Below are 21,791 nucleotides of genomic sequence, written 5' to 3'. Positions count from 1 at the left end.
AAATAAAAAACAACAACAAACACTTAAAACTAACACAACCAGGCACATTTAGGTCATAATGATCACAAAATAAAAGCCCTGGTGGGGGCTCTACTTCTGGAGGGCTGCTGTCTTGCAGGTTTTTGTTGTTTCCCTGCTACAACACACCTGATTCAAATTAAATAGATCCAACAGCTTCTTGCCAATTTCTTCACAATCACTCATTAATTTTAGTCAGGTGTGTTGGAGCAGGGCAACAACAAAAACCTGAAGAATAGTGTCCTTTGAGAGCTGAAGTGTGACACCTGTGATCTAAAGTATCAATTATGTTTGTATTGGACAGAAAACCAAGACCAAAACCCAAAATGGACCTTGTGGCCACAGCGGCTTTGCATAAACGTTTTTTTCTCATGATAAAAATAATTGTTTGCAAGTTGTTGAAGAGAAGACAAAATTAAATACTTACAACGCATCTTTATTTCACTACTTATCAGAGTTAAATTACAGGTTAAATAAAGCTTACAGTCTATGGTTAATATCAAACAACATAAACTTAAATAAATATGTTTTATTCTACAGCATATACAGACAGCACAGTATTGAATGTAAGCATCCATTAATTGTAATTCTCAATATGGATTTAAAAGTTCTCTTTAAAGCTCTACAGTGATGGATTCCTATGTGCATTTCACATTATAATTTAAATCAAAGGAAAAGTAAAGCACATGTATAATCTAAAAATAATTTATTTTCATTGCTAGCTTTAGTTCTGATCAGTGCCTGTACTGCATACCAAACCTCACTAGTATTCATTAACATAATCTCTCTGTTTGACAAGCTTTAGTTAATATCTAACTTTTTTTTTTGCTGAAGATGTTTGTGATAGTCTAAGGTTTCCAATCAAACACTAATCCAACTCTAAGAAGTGGGATGCAAGCAGAGCTGCACACTTGTCGGTTGCTGTTCCAGTCTCTGCCCTCTGAAAAGTAGAAAGGACAAAGTTTTTAAAGATTTAGAGGCTGGACAATCACTTAAGATAATTTTATCCACACAATTATATGGCTTTCTCTCAGCATTAAGCAACTCTGTTGTCTCAATTTGGTCAACAGTGAGTTAATCTGACAGTGTTTAATGTGTTTAATCAGCCTAATAAAGTTTAGATCAATCCATAATAAACACATTTAATTAACCCTAATAAATTATGTTTGGAATATATTTTATATTATATTAAGTTGAAACATCAGGAAAAAATTAAACAACAGAATTTCTTAATGTTGAATGAAAGCCGTTAAATTAATGCAGATTTTCTTATTTCACATTTAAATAACAAGGATGCACCATTTAACCCCTAAGATCCGTATCATATTTGTCATAGTTTCTAAGACCTACTGCATCACCACAAGTATAAAAACTTTGCTCACGTATATGTACAATTTGCTATATTACATTTAGTATAGTCCACAACTTCTTGGGTCAGCTGTTAAAGGGTTAACAAACCTTAACACATTTATAATGTGCAGTATTGATATGAGATCATTAACCCCTTGGCGGCTGTTTGCAACAAACCACTTCTACCTTTTTTCATTTTGATGTAATTTATATTATTAATTTATTTGCTTTTATTTACTCATATTTATGTAAATTTTATATTATGTATTTATTATTTATCCATATTTATTGATTTGCATTAATTAATTTGATTCTTAATTGTATTTTATTCCAGATTTTTTATTTAATTTTTATAGTATTTATATAATTGTATATATATTCTGGCATTAAGGGGTTAAGTGTCCTCACTTAACCCCTTAATGCATTGGTTAAGCCAATGCCTGCAAAATGCTAAGTTAACATGTATCACGGGAATACTTGTGATACAAGTATTAGTGCTTGGTGTTAGCATGCTAACAAACTCAGTTACAATGGTTAATATTATAAATGAGGTACTTGTTAAAGATTACATTGATAATCATGAGCAAACAACACTAGCGTTTTAATTTCCACAGCAATCTACATAACTATAAATACATTCTTATTAGGGATTAACTTTGATGTAAAAGCAATGGCAGCTTTCTGCAAACAAGATGACTTAAGCAGCGTTTTCATTTTAAATGTCCAACACTGGTGATGAGATGCAACAAACCTGAGCACAGATATAGATTAGAGATTATTTCTGGCATTTAATAGGACTGACCATCATCATTTGTATTTTGTGTAAGCTGTTGAAACCGATTTATTTGTGGAGTCATCGCCTCGTCCCGATTTTTCCTGAAGGTATACACAAATAATAATTATTCATGTATCCATCATTTTATAATTTAATCAGGAAGACCTCTCATTGGAATACTTACCTTGATGATCCTAATTAGCTCATCTCTCACCTGATAACATAATGGAAATTAACAATAGTACATGTAAACATCTAAATGCAATGCACACATCAAACCATCTATAAATTTTCTATACCCATGTTTTTGATACTATTCTTTATTATTTCCAATAAATAATTTTTTAGGCTTGCAATGATATCTGCTCTCAGACCTACCTTTTGCTCTGCTAAACATCCTGTTATCAAAATGAAAACACCCTGCAAGAAAAGAGGTGAAACATAAGCATGGTGTATACAATTAAATCTCATCCTTTGCTTAGATTAATGTTAACAACATTTTCTTAATTTTTTTCCTATGAATTCTATTTCTATTTAACCAAAATTGTCTTTTTCATAACATTTTCTGCTCTGACTGTAGTTGATTTTATGTACTTACAAAATGAGACAGTATATACTAAGTACAGGTATGTAGGTTTGGTTGTGAAGTGACATAAATACGGTGCATGGACTTTGTTGATGCAAAATGACAGGGAGGTAGAATGCATCACTAATCCACAATAAAAAGGTTTTAACTTTTTAACTGTCCTCGAGGAAGAATTTGAACCTGCCAGTTTAATCTGCACTTCTCTGCAAATAAATTAACTTCTGCTGTTCTTTAGACCAGAACTTATTGGAAAGAGATTTCAGTCTTCATTGTACTTTTTCTGGTAAAACAAAGTTCCAATTAAAAAAAAAAAAAATAAATAAATAAATAAAAGTCTTGCACTTAGAGCCACATTAATACAAATATTTTTTCACAGAGTTCTAGAATAAAGCCATAATTTTATTAGACAAAAGTTGTAATATTACAAGAACAAAGCTGTAATATTTTAAAGAGTTGGTTTTGAAGTTGTATATTAGGTTAGGCTTCACAAACCAGGAAATAATTGATGTTTTGGTACATCAGTATTACATTATGATCATGTATCAGGACCATGAAAAGAATTTGCAAGAAAGAAGGAGGCAGACTTGGAGGAAATCAATGCTTTGTGAAGGGGGAAGTGGCTGATACTGGTACAATTAAGACTTTATTCTCGTAAAATTACAAAAGTTGTTAACTTTTGTTGTAATGAATTAATATTATTTGCAGCCCATCTGTGGGCTACAAACTTGTTTGCAGCTCTTGAAAATGTGTATTGACTCTCATCCAAATAGCTTGTGGTGAGGAGTTCCAGGCTTATAGGCTCTTGAGGTGGTGTCCCCAGGTTTCATCTACTTTGTACTTAAGGGTCGGCGCAACCGATGCTGATGAATTGTTCTCTCGCACTTGAGCGTAGGGTTATGGCATTGTGTTGCAGTTTCTTTTCTGCTGTAACCACACAAATTCAGCAAAAAACTCCAGAAATCCAGAAACACGTAATGACAAACCAACCAATCACAAGGTAGTACTTCCGTGTAACTGCGTCAAGCCTCAGCGGACCTACGCAGAGCTTATGGCTCTGATGCTGTAACCAACCGTAGGCATGCAGAGCAAGTATAAATCCAGCTTAAGCCTGGAACTCCTCACCAGCCAGTTTAGAACTGAAGAAGGCTTTTGGATGAGAGGTGAAAGATTTTCAAGAGACTAAAAAAAGTCTACTTGCTTTGATTTAAGCTCTTAGGATTCATGTGGTTTACAAGAGAAATAGATTAAAAAACACAACTTTTGTCAATTTTTCATCAAAGCTTTTGCAAAATCAGGAATTTTAGGTTTGCAACAATCACAAAGAAATGTAGCGAAGTCTTGGAGGGACTGATCATCCACACAGGCTCACTCTGAGATTCCTGTATGTTTACAGGTGGGCTTCTGAGATCTGCAAGATCACACTGAGCTCAACACCTAATGCATAGTTTAAATGCTCAAATCTGATGCTGTTTTATGGTTCACTGTTGGCTGACAGATTCAGGTACCATTAGATCAATGGACAGCGTGATATGTGAAAGGTGTTTAGTTAGTGTTTTGGATTGGGTCTAAGTGTATTTGTTTGAGCACCAACTTGTGGTTTGCTTGAAATGTGTTTTCAGTTTACCTGGAAGGAATTGAGGATGGTGAAACTGTAGTTGGCGACCATGAACATAGGGTTGTTTTTATCCAACAAGAGAAGAAAGAAGCCGATAATCCATGTTACTCCAAAGACCGGGGTTAGAAGGATCACCACTTTGAGGATGCTTTTGGCTGCTTCTTTGTCATTGGCCTTGCTGCTGTCAGGTACTGAGGTCTTCATCAAGGTTATGATAACAACCACCATGGAAAAGAGATTTATCAAGACAATGGTTCCCACAGGGAGAAGAAAAGCGTGAATGGAGCCCACCAAGAGGCTTTTATATGTTAGCCAGCAGGAGGTCCTATCATAATAGTCCATCTCTGTGTATTTGTAATACACATAGCTTGTTGCCACAAGCACGAGTGGGCAAATATAGCCTAAAATGCTGGACAGAAACATGAACACTCTTTTCCTCAGGGGGCTGAAAACAAAGATGAGCTGGTGGACAAGCATAACACTTAGGCACAACATCCAGGTGAACATGGCCAAGTAAAACAGGTGTTTACATACAGTAAATGTAAGGCACATGCTGTTGGAGAGTTGCTCAGGAGAGGAGGAAGCCAAGAAACTACAGTCGGCGAGCAAGCGGAACACAGCAATGTTCACTACAGCTGTGTGACGGAAATGTGACAGGTTGGTCTTAATCACAGCTGGCCACACAAGAAATTCGATGAAAAGAAAAATGATCAAGGAGCAAACGGACAAGTATAGGCCCACCTTGGTAAGTATGTCTAGGTCAGGAGTCGATATATCATTTATCATATTTGTCTTGGCCATGAGGACAGAGAATGAAGTCATGTGGTTGCATTCGCAAACGGTGTTGTTTTCATCAGTGGTGTTGACAATGCACCCTATATCTGACCAGTCTCCTTTTTCTGTGTCCCAGAAGACACAGTAACGTTTACTGGTACTTAGCTCCTCTTTGGGGAAGGCCAGCTTAATCCCAATCTCTGAATCAGTGCTGTTCACCAGTGTGGCTGACAGTAAGAGGCTGGTGGACTGTGTTTGAAGGAATTCGTTGTTTAGTTTATTCATCAGATTTTTCACAGCAACGACTTTCATTGTTCCGCTGGTCATGTTTAGATTCACACTGATGTTGAATGCAGACACATTACAGGAAACGCTTGAGCAGAATCTGAGGTCTAAGTTGGTGCTGTTGAATCCACTGCTCTGGTTGTTGTTTATGTTCTTCACTAGATTTTCCACAGAACTGAGGTATGTTGAGGACATTTTGTGAAGAATTGTGTCATTAACTCCAGTCCAGTTTGAGTTCAACATGTTGCTTGCAGCGTCAACAAATTGCTGAAATAGATTTTGAAAAGAATAAAAAAGGGATTAAAGTTGAAATAGTGCAAGAAAAGGCAACTAAACTGATTTGTACTCCTAGTCAGCAGTCACTAGCTGGAGAATAATCACATCTAAAGATTGCCTAAAGCCAAACAGAATTTTGCAGGACAACTTGTCAGAGGAAAACTACATATTTGTATGAACTCCGCTAGATGACTTCTAAAGAACTTGCAATGCTTTCAGCCACCTGTTGAAATCTAATGTTGATGGTTTAGTTGTTACGATGTGGACTTACAAGCATTGAAATTCTGTTGTGGATTTTTATGGGATGAGAGGTTCATATCATCACATCTATTTTAAAAAATGGCTATAGATGTAGAATATTAATTCCTTTCCACTTATATTTTCAAGTGAAAATTACTTTATGTTACTGATGATTCCCTGCAACATGAAAACTCTAAATTTATTAGCCAACAATGCTAGACAGAGATTCCATCGGGATGTCACCTTTTGTTTCCATCTGGAAACACAGTAACAAGTTCCATGGGGGCCTTTGGGGGAGCCTTTTTTCTAGCGTGCACCTCACATTCCCAAGCAACACGCATGCATATATATACACTAACGTGTAACTCAACGCTTAATTAAAGGCGTTAATTTTTTTAATCGTGAGTTAATTTTTTTTTTTTTTTTGCTGGCCGCTGGCTTTGATGACAGGTTTTAATTAAAGGTAAGATATGCTTTCTGACTTTTACAAACGTGCAGCATAAATCGGGTCTTCTTCTGCCTCTGGTTCAGTGAATCTTGGTCATAGCGAGATGAAACTTCCAGCTGTGGAATCTGTGACGTGAGCTTTCAGTAGAGGAGCCGTTTGTTCGTGTTCATGCCGTGGGGTGGACACGGGGAGATATAATTTGTGTTTACATATTTTTCGGACTTTGTGTAGCTGCTCTTTAAATAATTTGTTGTCTTTGTCTCTGTGTTTGTTGGTGATAGAAATGGTTTTACTGAGCTGGTAGCTGAGATTCTGGACTTTCTGTGGATACCACACATGTTTAGAGTTACATCTACAGACGCTACACCCGGAACGAGATGTTAACCCCTTAACTCCTGGTAGCTGAGGCTGAAAATTAAAGTTTAGAGAAATTATAGGCCAGAAACCTGGATAATGAAACACTGAAGGTGCATGGCTGGAAGTTATTGTGCATATTGTGAATATTTCTCTCTCCTCACCATCTAGAAGCTGTGAGATTCTAATCCTGCTTTCTGTCTGTTCACCTGATGCTGATATTCATCACATATTGTTCCTTCTGTGTTTAGAAGGAAGCAGCTTCACAGCTTTAAATTCATCCTGCTGACTTTTTACCTTTTAGTTAGTAAATCCTGAACATTTCATCCTTCTTTGTCATAAATATTTGATTTTATAAATATATATGAAGAAATATTTTATCTGAAAATTGCTGCTAAACCTGTTTATGTGTTTAGTGCAGGGGTCTGCAACCTGAAGCTTAAAACTGCATTCATTACAGTAAAAGTGCATGAACTTACAGGAAAGACTTCCTCTTGCAAGGTAATATTTTCTGATGCCATGGCCATCGTGTCTATAATCGAAATGGAAGCACCAATATCAGCTACATTTTGATCGGAACCTGTACTTGATAGAGAGCTGTTTGTAATTCCTTGAAATATGTCTTTAGCCACTGAGTTGGTTGCTCCAAGTCCGTTCAAGAAGTACTAGAAAACAACCAGAACAATACACATTATTGCACATCGTTACTTTCAGGTCAACATTTATCAACTTGGTAAACATTTCTTTAAACAATTGTGTTTTAAAATGGTTTTACTCCTATCTCACAGACCGACAATATTTTGTAATTTTCTTTTGTAATTTTTTTAACTCCATTGTTTTCCTCATGGATGTCTTCAACTTTGGGAGCTACCCCTACTTCGACCATGTTGCCATGGTGAGTGTCCCTGTCTGGGTGATCAGGGCCCTGCACTGCAGCACTATGGTTGTGGTGTGGGCAAGGTGTGCCTGGGCTTGGGTGGTTCCTATGGTCGTCATGGGTAGGGTGGCTCTTGGTGTGGACGGTTATCATTTCCACACCTGGTGCCAAGACATGTCTGTTTATACAGTTATTTTTTAACAGCTTGTTTTTTAGGGGGTGGGGTTCTAGGTCCATTTAAAGCATGTGTACTTTGGTGTGTGACTACTGGTGTTTTTAAGATGGGAGCTACCCTTAAAAATGGCAGTTTTTAATATGTTGGGCACTTTGTGCTGCAATGCTCCGTGAAAAGTGGTATATAAATAAAGTTTGATTTGATTGATTTTCTTAGAGTTAAAGATAACACACATTCTGTATCCAGAATTTTTAATCTTAAATTTTCATTCTTCAAATTATGTTTGCTCTTTTTTTTTTTTTTTTTATCAAAACACATTAAAATAAAACACTGTACTGCGACAAGTAAAGTAAAACTCACACCAGCTGCATTTGTAACATTCTTCAGGTCACTGCTGACGCAGTTTGGGAACACGGGCAGCCAAGTGAAGTTTTTCAAACAAGTGCGTGACGTATACCCAACTCTGTCCATTGGACATGATTGATTAACCACTGTTGCTTCAGCTGGGGTTTTTGGCCACATTTGTCCATCTACAATTTCTTCTGGACAAAATTTTGCACCAGCTTGAAAAAGAAGAGAGAGAACAAAGAGTCAGTGATAGATATGAGGCATGTCAGTGGAAATATTCCAGAGAATATCACAGTACAGTAGAGTTAAAAAGAACTTAAAAGTTACTGTGAGTCTGATGAAAAAAGAAATAGCTACCATAGATCACTGGAATGTCCACACTTGCATTTTTCTCCTGTCCCACTTCATTCTTAAAAACGATGCCTACTTTGTATGGTTGTTGGTTGTTGCTGCAATTAACTGGAATAATCTCCGTGTATTCAGAGGTACCGTTTACTGTAACAAAAAGATGAAACATTGCATTAAAAATCACTCTTAGGTCTTCAAGTGCAATTTCTTTTAGTGCCGGCACCACCTAAATACTTAAAAGAAATCCTTAAAAAAGCCATTAAAAACTTAACATTTTAAATTTGAAAATACTTCATAATATTTGAGATTGTAAAAAATTTTATGAGTGTCTGAAAACTTAACTCCACTGTATGTGTGATTTGCAGATATTGAGTGAATTTGTGTAAATGAGAATATAAGCTAAGTTGTTTTAACCAATATGATGTTGGAAGATATGGAGTTTACATCACCTGTTAATTTAGATTTCTGATTGTAGGTCCACCAATACGTATAGATCCGATTGGTGTTTGGGATTTGTGCAGTGGCACGTACAGTGGGGGCTGAATTCTTTGTAGAACAGTCCACAGTGAAAGGGTTGACGATAATGTTGATTTGATCTGGTAGGAGAGCCACATGCAGCTCAGTTCGAGCTGTATGTCTGACAGTCCCAACAGTAAACCCACACTCATATGTGCCTGTTGGAAATATGCAAGTAAGTTATTCTTTAAAAAGCTCTTTCACAAATTAATCAAAAGTGTCATTGTACTGAAATAAAACACAGTTAAAGACAGTTAAGATCTGAGGAGAATGGAGATAGATGAGCTGTCAGGATCTATTGTAAAAAAACAAAAACAACAACAAAACTAAACAAACTTCGACATTATGAAGTAAACTTCATTTCCATGTTTTTTTGGTCACTCCACTACTAAGACATCACACTCATAAAACATTTAAAAGAAGCAACAATATAGATTTGCTTATTATTAGACCAGTATAACATACACCAGATGGTGGTTTTCACAATGATTGTATTAACGGCTTTTAAAGTATTGCTGGGAAGCATACTGGTTCATACTGCAAACATTTTATATAATGTTTTATGATATTGCAGCACAGGTTTAAATAGCCTGAACAACCTTGGGAACATGGGGCAGCGGGAAGCTGTTTGAGGGGGACCTTTTTCACTGCTAAACCACTAAACATGCATGCAGTAATGCAGCGGTTTTATCTGAGATGCTGGGCAAGCCAAGCCAACTTTAATAATAAAGCGTTGTAAAAACAGCAGACCAAAGTGCTTAACACTGAGAAAACATTTAAGCAGTGAAAATGGATGGAGAAGGTTTAGAAAGTGAAGCTGCATCTATTGTCTGTAGGCACTTTCACGGCAACTCTGACTGCCATGCACACAAAATCTGGAGAAATGGTAAAAACAACCGGCCCTTCTGTTATTGTTAAACAAAACTCACATGTTATAAAATAAATTCACGCTAAATAAGGTGGACAGCCTGCTGCCAACATGTGACAGAAAAATTTATAATAATTACAATGACATGGTCACTGTGCACAGGTGCTCATTGGTCAGGCTACAATCATGGTATTTCCCACCTGAAGCTATTCAGAAAGCTGATAGTTGGATAAAAGGCACCCTAGTGCAGGGCTGCCCAAAGTCGGTCCTCGAGGGCCGCTGTCCTACAGATTTTCCAAAGTTTCCTGCATTTACATTTACACCTGACTCAAATGAAATAGATCCAACAGCCTATAAAGTTTTGCACAATGACTCACCAATTTGAGTCAGGTGGTTTTGGAGCAGGGAAACATCAAAAACCTGCATGATTGTGGCCGTTGAGGACCAGAGCTGGACACCCCTGCCCTAGTGAGTAATGATGCACAATATTTTTTTTGGCACTGCTGGACAATATGGTGCAAGACTCTGGAGTGAGCAGATTTTCGTAGATCAGCAGGATAATGGCCGGCTGCCGTGCCAGTCCCTCCGCAAGTGCTGACAACACTGTGTTTTCCTGCAACTGGCACCTTCCAGATGGAACCGGCTGACAGGTCAGGGATATCACAGCCAACCTTCAGCTGTGTTATCCCAGACGTGTTAAACGACATCATTGGTTTGTAACAATGTTACATTAACTTTCCTTAAACGGTTATGAGAAATGCAGGAGGTGGAGTTTTTTTTCTTTACAATGCTTTTTTTTACATTTTTTAGTATTGTCACAATTTCTGGCAAGACGGTCTTTATTTCCCTCAACTCCTTGGCCACCTTGTTGATTGTTGATTGTTGTCCCTCTGCACTTGCAGGACTTCCTCTGTGAGGAAGCGCCACATTTCCTTTTTCCCCTGTGTTCACCACCTGTACTTGTTAGCTCTTTGCTATGCACAGTTTTATAATGAGGCCACAAGAGAGGCAGCAAGATATCCAGGGTTTGATTAAAGCAGAACAAACAGTGCCAGTGTGAATGGCTCCTAATATCCATTAAGCATATGCCAATAACTCAGAAAAAGAACAAATAAAACAAAAAGAAACACAACATAACTATACATTAAATCTTTAATTCAACCAAATATTGTCAAGGTGAATCATTCATACTTGCCTTCCCAGATGCCCGTCACCTTACGGAGTGTAACTCCAACACAAGATTCGAATTCCTCTGTGGCACAATTAGTGTCGAGTGCAACCAGCAAACCATTGTTGAGCTCATAGCGTTGATACTCTGTGCTCAGGTTCCAGCCAGCGCTGCCTGTGGCCTCTTCAAATGTGCAATTAAGTTTTTGCTCAGACCCATAATTTACAGTACCATTAGGACCCCATAGAGTGACCATTCCTGTGTAAAAAGGGTGATATGATTATAACTTGTTAGCTTGGAGCAACATACCTCAGTGTCTTCTAGCACAACAAAACACTCATAAGGACATTTATTTTTCTTTGGGAAATATTTTTAAAGAATTAATTTTCCTAAATAATTGAAGCAATACCCCAAAAACCTTAAAAAGCAAATTTAAAGTTTAAGATGTTAGATTTGATACTGTATTTTCCACAGAGCGTATTTAGTTATTTCCTACTACAGCGAGATTGCTGAAAATCCAAAACCTTTGCCCAGATGTCTGAGCAGACAGCATAGACAATATATTTGTTAATGACTTTGAAGAGTTCATTGAGCAAAGTAACTAAGGCTGAATCCCATTTCTACCCCTTAGCCCTCCTCCTCTGTTTTGTGTGTTTATGCAGGGGGAAGGGCTGAAGGTGTATTTATGCTCCCTTACGTACGGAAATAGGGACATATGTTTCATCCGTTGTCATATGTCGCCGTTTTCATACTTCCATGAATCTTTTGCATTGTCAGTTCCTCCACAAGTGGGCAATGCTAGGTTCAGAGTTCACTCCCGCAAGCCAACATCACCCTCATGGTGAACCCTTGGTTCCATCCATCCATCCATCCATCCATCAAACTTTTATTTAAATAACAAAAGAATAGCAGAAAGTGCTTTACACAACAATAACTAAACAATAACTAAATATCAACAAAGAAAAACAAACAACATCAAAGACGAGCCTTCACATACCCAAGCTTAAACCTCAAAAAACAAAAACACACATCCAATCTTTTACATGCTCACAGCACACAAAAGCAACCCCACATACCTACGCAACCATTATTTCCCGAACCCCACAAACAAACCCCAATCCCCAACATCTGGCTTATTGCTGATATGAAGAAGTGATATCTTGGGGACCAGTGGGCTTCCCCCACCCACAGGGGCCGCTACCACACACCACAACCTTTATGATGCAGTGCAGGGTGGCAGCAAACCTGCAGACTGAGCAGCCATAGCCCCTAGTGTGGAGGACCACACTAAGGAAAAAGAAAAAACTGGAATACTAATGTATTAGTATAGTTTTTTATATATATGTCGTCGTTATATGTCTTCTCCCTGTCTTCATCTTTTCTGGTCACATGTCAACTATTCCACTCAGCACTGCCCCCGCAATTTCAGGTAGTAACGCACCATCTTTGTCAAGTGTCATAGCTTAATCAACTTAGCCACGTAACCGATGCAGGAAACGGACAAAACTGTCCATTCATCTGCTCATCAGTCTGCTGCGTTGAGCATAAATGGGCCTTAAGGGTGAGGGCCACAGAACACTCCAAACGAAGACAGCCCAGAACCACACTTCAAATGAAGGGGTATAAAGAATTTCCCAACATACATTTGCAACGATGGCGACAGAAGGAAGACAGGACACCCATAAATACATATACACGGTTAATAAAGATATAAAAATCATTTTTAAATGTTGTTCTACCTTCTGGCTATTTCTTTACAGCACTGTTTATTATAGGGCTGTTGTCAAAAGCGCTAACTCATGGCAAACCGCTAATCGGTAACTTTCAGTAATGGTAGCTAGTTTGGTAATGTTGCTAATGTTAGTCAGCATAGCTCTCGAAGTGTGTATAATAACATTATAACATAACGTCTCCTTTTGGTTTTTTGTTTTATTGAAGACAAACACAAAAATATGCCCACAGCCCAGCAATTAAAATGAGTTAAACTGTAGAAGCCATCTTTGTTGTCATCAGCTTGTTACCATTTGGTTGTCAAAGATACTTATTGCTTTGTCTGAAGTAGTGACAACAACAATGTATAATGGTAAAGTAGGGGTATCTCATCTCCTATGGGAATGTTTTCATCCCTACCCCCTTTACCACGTTGTTTTAAGGGATGAGGGGTAGGGAAAGTGGGAGGGATATAAAGGAGAAATGGGATTAGGCCTAAATGGTGTATTCCCAGTATATAGAACATTTAAAAAATTATTACAGTGAATATGAAAATAAATTGTAAATTAAACAGTAGCAATTTTACTGACCTCGAGTATCAACATAAATGGCACCTGCACCCAGAGTAGCCTTCAGATTATCAATGATCTCTTGAAGTTTAGAGGTGTTTAATCTGACATTGACAGCTGCCTCAAATTCAGTGATGTAGGAATTGTCTGGAGAGGTTCTGGAGAAGATCATGAAAATAATCAATATTAAATAAAAAGTATGTTTGCTAAATCTATAATGATATGGAAAGTGCATGTTTGTATATATCAAATTGGTGCTACATTGGTGCTATATACAGTATCATAGCACACAGTTGCTGTTTGAGCAGTCTTTAAACTGCATACTATCTGCCCAACTCAAACAATTTGTGTAATAAAATTAACAATTTTAAAAAGTACCATCTTATATACCATACTTAAACACAGTACTAAGTTAATTTGCTCACAGAATTTTAACCAGCTATTACAACTAAAATCAATAATATCAATATTTCTCGATACAAATATCATAATGTTGATATTTTAGTCTCAGTTCCTCTCCTCTGTGCAGTTTGTACTGCTGCATTTCATCAAAGAAGACATCTGGTTGTCCTTGTCTATCTAAAGTTCCTCTCCGTCACATGCTGCTGCTCCACCCCGTATTGAAATTTGATGTTGTACTGTCAGTCAGGTGACTCAGCTGCACAGGTAAACGAGCAAGCAAACATGCACCGGCCACCAGCACAACACCACCAACTGGTAAGAAGTCTGGAGCAGAAAGTCAGATGAGACAACTGAGTTTTTGTGTGTTATATCCAGTGTTGTGAGTAAAGCGTTACAGTAACGATATTACTTTTTTGGGTAACGACATAAAATAGTGTGTTACACTTAAAATATCGGTAATGGAATTACTTTACTGCACTACAGTAACGTGGTATTCTGACCTGTTTTAAGTGGTACGCTCATGCTGCAGCCTACGTGTGTGCTTGCCTGGGCACATTACCATTGAGATCGATTTGCGTGACGTAGCTGATTGTGCACAAATTAAAGAGAAAGAAAAATGAAGCTGGAGAGTAAGGGGCTGTGTTTGAATGTCCACCCTACTCCCTAACCCCTTCTTCACTACATAGGGCTGCACTACATAGCACACTACATAGTGACTCATTCTCTTGGATTCGGACACGAAGTTGCCTATTCTTTTCTCGCCACGTGACTACCGCCGTCACCACGGCAACCACAACTCGAGTCAAGATGTCATTCCAAAACCAATCCAAAGGTGTGTGTAAATATTTTTATTTTTATTCCTCATGTTGTATTTTATTCTTTGTTTCTTTGCTTAAGGGTAATTTCGTGCAGCTCAATTTTTTTGCCTCCTTGCGCCATGTTGAGCTTCTGCCCACAATGCATTGTGGTCTATGTTGACCCGTCTAATGACCATCGATGCTCACTATTTTTTAAGATGAATTGTGGGTAATTTTGAGTGCCCTACATTTTCTCTCTGGACAGTCAGACACTCCGACAAAATGGCGTGACCCCTATAAATGGTACTATGTAGGGAGTAGGGTGCACATTCCGACACAGCCAGAGATACATGCTTTTGGTCAGTGGTGATATTCGTATTATTATCAGTTTAATCCAGTTTCAGTCCACACAGTCAGTGGAAGGAGTCCTTCAGCAGCTGGTTCAGAAAACTACCTAGGGGAATTAGGGGAATTTAAAGTTACTCTTGGGGAACTGGACAAAGTATTTTTGAATATCTCTTGTTTTTAGTGGATTTTTTTTTTCTAGTATGTTACCTGCTTTTGGCCTTTAAATGAACTCTAATTTATATTCTGTATTGTTACAGCTATCTGCAACTGTAACTAAATGTTGTTTAGCCTGTCCAAAACAGGTCTCTCTTGTAAATGAGATTGTGTGTCTCAATGTATAAATAAAGGTTGAATAAAGATGTATTGCTTTTTTGGCATATGGTATGTGACACCACTGATTGCAAAGACACTTAAAAAACAAACAAAAGAAAAAAAAGCGCATTAATAAGTTGATGTATTTGTAATGTACAGTACCTTTTACTAGTTATAGTGGCATTGACAGTCACGCCATTCAGAGTGGCAAAGGTCTTTAAAAAAACAAAAAGAAAAAAAAAGAAAAAAAACAAGATTAGTTTTACATACATGGGATGATGACATTTGAATAAGTATAGTGTAGTTTAATTATCATAGGAGAGTGTGCTTTACCGTGAGCTCGTCGTCTGAACTAATCCAGCTGCTTGATGTGTATATTGATCCATTGATGGTAACTGTTGATTACAAACATTAGCATTAGTTTCTTCTCTATCAGAAACTAAAGAATAGAAACACCCATCAGCATAGTAGCAATAGTAACCATCAGCAATGTTACCGTTGGATTTAGGAACACAGATTGGTGTGACGAAGGACACGTTTGTTGCACATGGAGCATCACTGCAGCACTTGAAATTGTAGCAAACTTCGTTGCTCCAATGATAATTCGAAGAGCAGCTGCAGTTGTAGTCGTCCCCGATAACCAGACATTCTACGGAGAGAAACGAGTCCAAATTATAAAAAAATAACAGAATGAGAGCATCACCAAACAGCTGATATATTATTTTGACTAAATATTCACAGAAATAAGAAATGTTTAACTTCTAATCACATTCCAAGACAGGTGTTTGGATTAATAACCTGAGACAGAAGAGATGGTTTGAAATAGAAAAATACCTGCGATCAGTTTTCTGCTTACAAGCGTCACCGTCTGTGGTTGTCCACTAACAGTCAGTATGAGATCTTGTGGTGTAGCCCAGCTTGACAGGACAGTCTCAGCATCCAGCGTGACGTTGCTTTCCACCATCAGCTCAGAAACATAGATATCTGCAGCAGCAGCAACAAACGCTATGAGGTTGCAGCTTCACTTGGTTGGAAAGCACAGTTGTACTTTGCCCAATTATAACAATTAGACATTTTTAAATATTTGCCACATTTTTTTCTTTAACTTCATTATGTCACTGTCTTACCTTCTGAAATAGCCTGCAATGTAAGGAAATACGAGAATTAGTCATTTGTCAAAGCAACAACTTATTTTTTACTGATTTATCTTTTTAATTATAAGGAATTGAATAAAGCAGGTAACAGAATACATAGCACATAATGTGAACTAAAAACTATATAATAATATAAATTCAACAAGAATATACACACTGAAGAAAAGAAGAAATATTTACCTCATACATGAAAAGAACTCCTATCAGAAAAATAAAGGCCCTCGTCCACATTCTTACTCTGGTTGAAAGAACACAGAACAGTAGAAATATTTATGGAAAAATATCAGCAAAAGTGCAATCACACGGACTAATCTCATTTATTTCTTCAAATCAAAGAACAGTTTAGACCCAGAATCCGTCTGTAATATGTTCAAAGAATATAAAGCAGGGCTCTTAGATCCAAGGATTCAGGTCAGCTAGTCCAGGTCAGAGTACAGCCTGCAGTCCAGGTCAGAGCCCAGACTGCAGTCCAGGTCAGAGCCCAGACTGCAGTCCAGGTCAGAGTCCAGACTGCAGTCCAGGCCAGAGTCAGACTGCAGTCCAGGCCAGAGTCCAGACTACAATCCAGGCCAGAGTCCGGACTACAGTCCAGGTCAGAGCCCAGACTGCAGTCCAGGTCAGAGCCCAGACGGCAGTCCAGGCCAGAGTCCAGGTCAGAGCCCAGACTGCAGTCCAGGTCAGAGTCCAGACTGCAGTCCAGGCCAGAGTCAGACTGCAGTCCAGGCCAGAGTCCAGACTACAATCCAGGCCAGAGTCCGGACTACAGTCCAGGTCAGAGTCCAGACTGCAGTCCAGGCCAGAGTCCGGACTACAGTCCAGGCCAGAGTCCAGACTACAATCCAGGCCAGAGTCCGGACTACAGTCCAGGTCAGAGTCCAGACTACAATCCAGGCCAGAGTCCGGACTACAGTCCAGGTCAGAGTCCAGACTGCAGTCCAGGCCAGAGTCAGACTGCATTCCAGGTCAGAGCCCAGACTGCAGTCCAGGCCAGAGTCCAGGCCAGAGTCCAGACTGCAGTCCAGGCCAGAGTCAGACTGCAGTCCAGGCCAGAGTCCAGCCTACAATCCAGGCCAGAGTCCGGACTACAGTCCAGGTCAGAGTCCAGACTGCAGTCCAGGCCAGAGTCCGGACTACAGTCCAGGCCAGAGTCCAGCCTACAATCCAGGCCAGAGTCTGGACTACAGTCCAGGTCAGAGTCCAGACTACAATCCAGGCCAGAGTCCGGACTACAGTCCAGGTCAGAGTCCAGACTGCAGTCCAGGCCAGAGTCAGACTGCAGTCCAGGTCAGAGCCCAGACTGCAGTCCAGGTCAGAGCCCAGACTACAATCCAGGCCAGAGTCCAGACTACAATCCAGGCCAGAGTCCAGACTATAGTCCAGGTCAGAGTCCAGACTGCAGTCCAGGCCAGAGTCAGACTGCAGTCCAGGTCAGAGTCCAGACTAAATATGGAAAAGCAGCTTTTAGTGGAACAAGCTGCTAGATGACATTAAAGTTTCTCCAAATGTAGAGCCTTTAAATCCAGGTTAAAAACGTTTCTTTTCTCACACACCTATGCATAAAATCTGCACAATAACTTTTAACTTATCGAGAATGTTGGTTGCTTTCAGTCATTTTAATTTAATATGATTTCATATTAATTATGATTTTTGCATGCTCCTTTAAATCTGTCTTAACATGATTAGAAATGTTTATTCATTGCTTCTATTTCTCTTTATTTATTCTATTCTGTAAAGCACATTGAATTGCTTTTATGTATGAAATGTGCTTTATAAATACCTGCCTTACCATGAACAACTTTCCCAGTTTAAATTATTGGTCAGTAAAGTTTTTGTTTGTGCTTCATTTGCGCCATAAGTTGTTGGCTTCTCATAAAAATTGACAGATATTTCTACATTTAGAAGAATGATTGTCAATCCTCTAAATTATTTCCCTATTTTCCCCTGAATTATCATCATTATCTATCGATAATGCTTAGTCCAATTCACGGTCGAGGGGAAGCTGGAGCCTAGGAATTAGCAGGTAAGAGGCAGGGTACACTATGGACAGGTAACCAGACCATCATAGAGAAACAAAAACCATTATCACTCACATGTAGGGAGAATTTAGAGTGAACAAACAACCCATCATGGAAACTCCACACAGAAAGGATTCCAGCCTCCCCCAGCCAAGGTTCGAACCAGCGACCTTCCTGTGAGACTGCAGCACTAACCACCACACCGCCGTGCGAGGAATGTGGCTTATTATGTGACTGGTGTTTAACATCTTGTATCATCAACAACGGCTGATATTTTTTCATCCCATAGAAGTCAAGCAGAACAGCCTCCAGTGCAGCTCAAACACTCGGTACATTTTGAGGGAGGCAATATTGGACAATATAGATGTTCCTGCCAGCTTCATAACCATGGCTGGAGAAGGCTTGAGCACTGCTTGTGCAGGTCACGTCACACAAACGGGGGCTGGATTGGTCACGGTATATTCAATTCACCTCTCTCAGGTACCATGACAAACTCAAAGCTGTAACAAGATATAGTACATTGGACAGGAATGCATGTCCAATACTAGCTTTAGCTGCAGAGGAACCATTAAATAAAAAAACAATCACTTGTAAGCAAATGTAAAAACAAATTTACTTTCCTTTTTCTTTAAATCAAAAGCGGTGTGTGTAGACGGTGAAAACTGAGGAAAGATGAATATGTAAATTAACAAACACTGGGTGAACCTTTTGGTTTTTCCTCCAATTAAAATTGGAAAAATAGTTGAGTGAACTTGTATGTAAATTTATACAATTAACAATAATATTGAATGATTGCCATGTATTAGTTTTAATACTATTTTTCACCCTTTATGCTGTTTAAATGTTCTCTACTCTCATTAATCATTTACATTATCAACAATAATTATTTGAAAAATATACATATTCATTAGAAATCAGCTTCTTTAGTTGGAGTATGTGTCACATTTAAATTAAGGGCTAAAAGCCGGCAAAAATATTTAACAGTCTATTTTAAAGTCTGTTCTTAAGGATTTTATTTTAAATGATCTCATGATATTTATCTGACTTGTTATTCTAACTTTGTTTTGCCAAAATACCATTTCATTTGAAAAGAAAATGTCTTTAATATGAGTTTTTCCTTTCAAGGTATTATACTTACTTACTTATACTGTGTGCGTACCTGTGTACTTACCTCAGCAAAACTGTTTGCACTATTTTGCATCTGCTCCATAAATAAACATATCCTGCTTTTTGCAGCAGTCTATTACTCAATGTTTTTCCACATATGCACATACATATGCCCAGTAGTCAAAAGCCTCATGCCCACAATATTTTCTTATTAGTTTAGGGCAAGGCTTCCCACCAGGCACTGTTAACACTGGTAGTCAAAATTTGACCAGCTGCACAGCTACACAATATTAGCTACCAGCTCTGTTTCAGTTGTAGTGAAACATCACTTCATATTCAAAGAAATATCTCCATGATCGGATATATTGTAAATTTTGTTGCGTTCATCTGGGGTTTTACATCATTCTCATCATTGTAAATCACTCTTACACTTACCTCTGATTCCTTGCTGTCACTCAGTTACTCCACTTTGATGCTGTCACAGCTGCCGTTATCTCTCTGGTCTTTGGAAAGGTGCAAAACATGCAAACAAATTAGGGGTTTTTCTAATTTTCAGGAAATCACAAGATTAGCATGTGAACATATTGAGTCACTATCAGGATAGCATAAATGCGCATAACTCCATATTACAATTAGGTGATGATGTCCTTCAGATGTAATTTTTTTCAGAAAGACAAAAACATTAAAAAAAAAAAAAAAAAAAAAAAAGTTCTTACCTTTCCAGTACAGTTTGCCACACAAAAAGGAAGAAGTTAACTTTTCATCTCTGCTGCTACAAAAAACAGACGATGTCCCATACCATTAGAGTCAAAATAAGTGCGTGCATCTATCTCAGAGACTGGGTTAGGCTGGTTGGGGTGTGTTGAGGATGGTGCATATGTGTTTGGGAGGGTGAAGGTGTCACCGGGTACAGTCATGTCCCAGCTTTGTTTGAAAAACTATTTGCATTGATGGCATGTCTCCATGCCAGCCGGATTGGTTGCCATACCTGCAAGGCTTGGCAGCTTTTCATGAATCTTTGTCTAGCAAATGAAGCTTTCTCCTTCAGGAGGTCACAGAGTAGCTGCCTGTCTCATGACACCGTCTCAGGTGTGTTGTGTAAGATCGTCTCACAGTCCCTCATAATTACCCACAAAACTAGTAATTCTTCTACTTTTTTATGAAATTTGTTTGACTACATAGCAGGTTTTCCATTAACTGTTCACTCACAGACAACAAACAGATCCAGATCATATTTGATGATTTCTGGAAAGTATATTTACTCCATGCCTGTGCCTGTGCTAGACTTCAGCATCTGAATTTTGTCTGGTCATTTTACTCCACATTATAGTAAAAGCAAAAATAATATACTTTTAAACTACTTTTTTCAAACAAAAACTAAAATCTTTATTAAAGAAACCTAAAGTAGGTGTTAAAACAAGTGAAACTAGCTGCAATATTAAAATTAAACAACACAGCATATTATAATGCAAAATAAAAATATTGCCATTTTTGTAGCATAGTAAATAATTTTGCTTACACAAATTTAAAATTAAATAATAAAATATAATAAAATAATGCCCGTTTTATTACTAATAATTTTAATTAAGAAAACACTTTTTCTGCAGGACTTTTATTCTGGTGAAAGATGGAAGAAAATGGGTTGCCAAACGGGGTCAAAATGAGAACATGAAGACCACAAAGTAAGAGAAACACACAAAGAGAATTGCCTGCAAAGTTTGCTGTTTGCATTTTCCCCTGGTTTCCCTCTAATTTAAATGTTCCAACTTAAGGCACCACACCTGTTGGGTCAAGGGCTGGAATAGACAAGTGCAAAGCTTGAAGTGAGGTTTGCAGTAAATCCTGGCAACACCTGACCCTAACCCCTGTGTTAAATGGAAGCTGTGACATATAAAGACAGTTTATTGGCTTCTATTTTATATTTCCCTGCTTCACTTTAGGTATGTTAAACAAGGACATGCTGAGTATTTGCATGTCACAGATGATGCTGTGATCTTTGTAGACTTTGAACTTTGTTACTGGCAGGTAAACTTGGACTGTAGGTGGAATGACACTGACCAGAAAAATAAATAAACTGAGCCTTTCAAGCATAGTGTCCACAACAGTATTTTATAGCTGGTTTAAGAGAAAGTCATTATTATTTAAAAGGATGCGGAATATTTAAAAAAAAACAAAATTTAGAAATAAAGTGTTATAAAGAAACCAAAGAAACAAAATCAGTTATTGTGTTTAAAAAGATTGTTAAAGACTCTATGATAAGAACATATAATGAATGAGGTTCGTTGTGTTATGTTTTGTTCTGTGGTATTTTGTAGATAACAAAGTGTAAAATGAACCGTGTGTGTCAGAAATCTGC

The 21,791-nt window shown here is 38.1% G+C and overlaps 1 protein-coding gene across 3 annotated transcripts; it reads right to left on the bottom strand.

Annotated features, from left to right (window-relative positions):
* Positions 1–800: 800 nt before the first annotated feature.
* adgrf3b (adhesion G protein-coupled receptor F3b) lies at positions 801–20,293 on the bottom strand. 3 transcript variants are annotated; one of them, XM_041975077.1, is made up of 19 exons: positions 20,152–20,293; positions 19,871–19,938; positions 16,494–16,551; positions 16,287–16,299; positions 15,994–16,143; positions 15,656–15,808; positions 15,484–15,554; positions 15,322–15,374; positions 13,322–13,458; positions 11,049–11,279; positions 8,919–9,143; positions 8,479–8,616; positions 8,134–8,336; positions 7,201–7,386; positions 4,354–5,670; positions 2,522–2,563; positions 2,328–2,357; positions 2,171–2,244; positions 801–958 (listed from the first exon to the last, which is right to left on the bottom strand). In XM_041975077.1, exons 3-18 carry the CDS (start codon positions 16,542–16,544, stop codon positions 2,176–2,178), a joined length of 3,069 nt encoding a protein of 1,022 aa, XP_041831011.1. In that variant the 5' UTR covers positions 16,545–16,551; positions 19,871–19,938; positions 20,152–20,293; the 3' UTR covers positions 801–958; positions 2,171–2,175. The 3 variants fall into 3 exon arrangements, with proteins under 3 accessions (XP_041831011.1, XP_041831013.1, XP_041831012.1); XM_041975079.1 differs by having other exon boundaries at positions 15,493–15,554; XM_041975078.1 differs by having other exon boundaries at positions 19,871–19,933; positions 20,152–20,272.
* Between the last annotated feature and the right edge of the window lie 1,498 nt (positions 20,294–21,791).

Source organism: Melanotaenia boesemani, chromosome 22, assembly GCF_017639745.1.
Source record: "Melanotaenia boesemani isolate fMelBoe1 chromosome 22, fMelBoe1.pri, whole genome shotgun sequence".
In the NCBI taxonomy this organism is placed as follows: Eukaryota; Metazoa; Chordata; class Actinopteri; order Atheriniformes; family Melanotaeniidae; genus Melanotaenia; species Melanotaenia boesemani.
The sequence above is the reverse complement of the archived record's forward strand: the minus strand, read 5'-3'. Positions and strand labels throughout refer to the sequence as shown.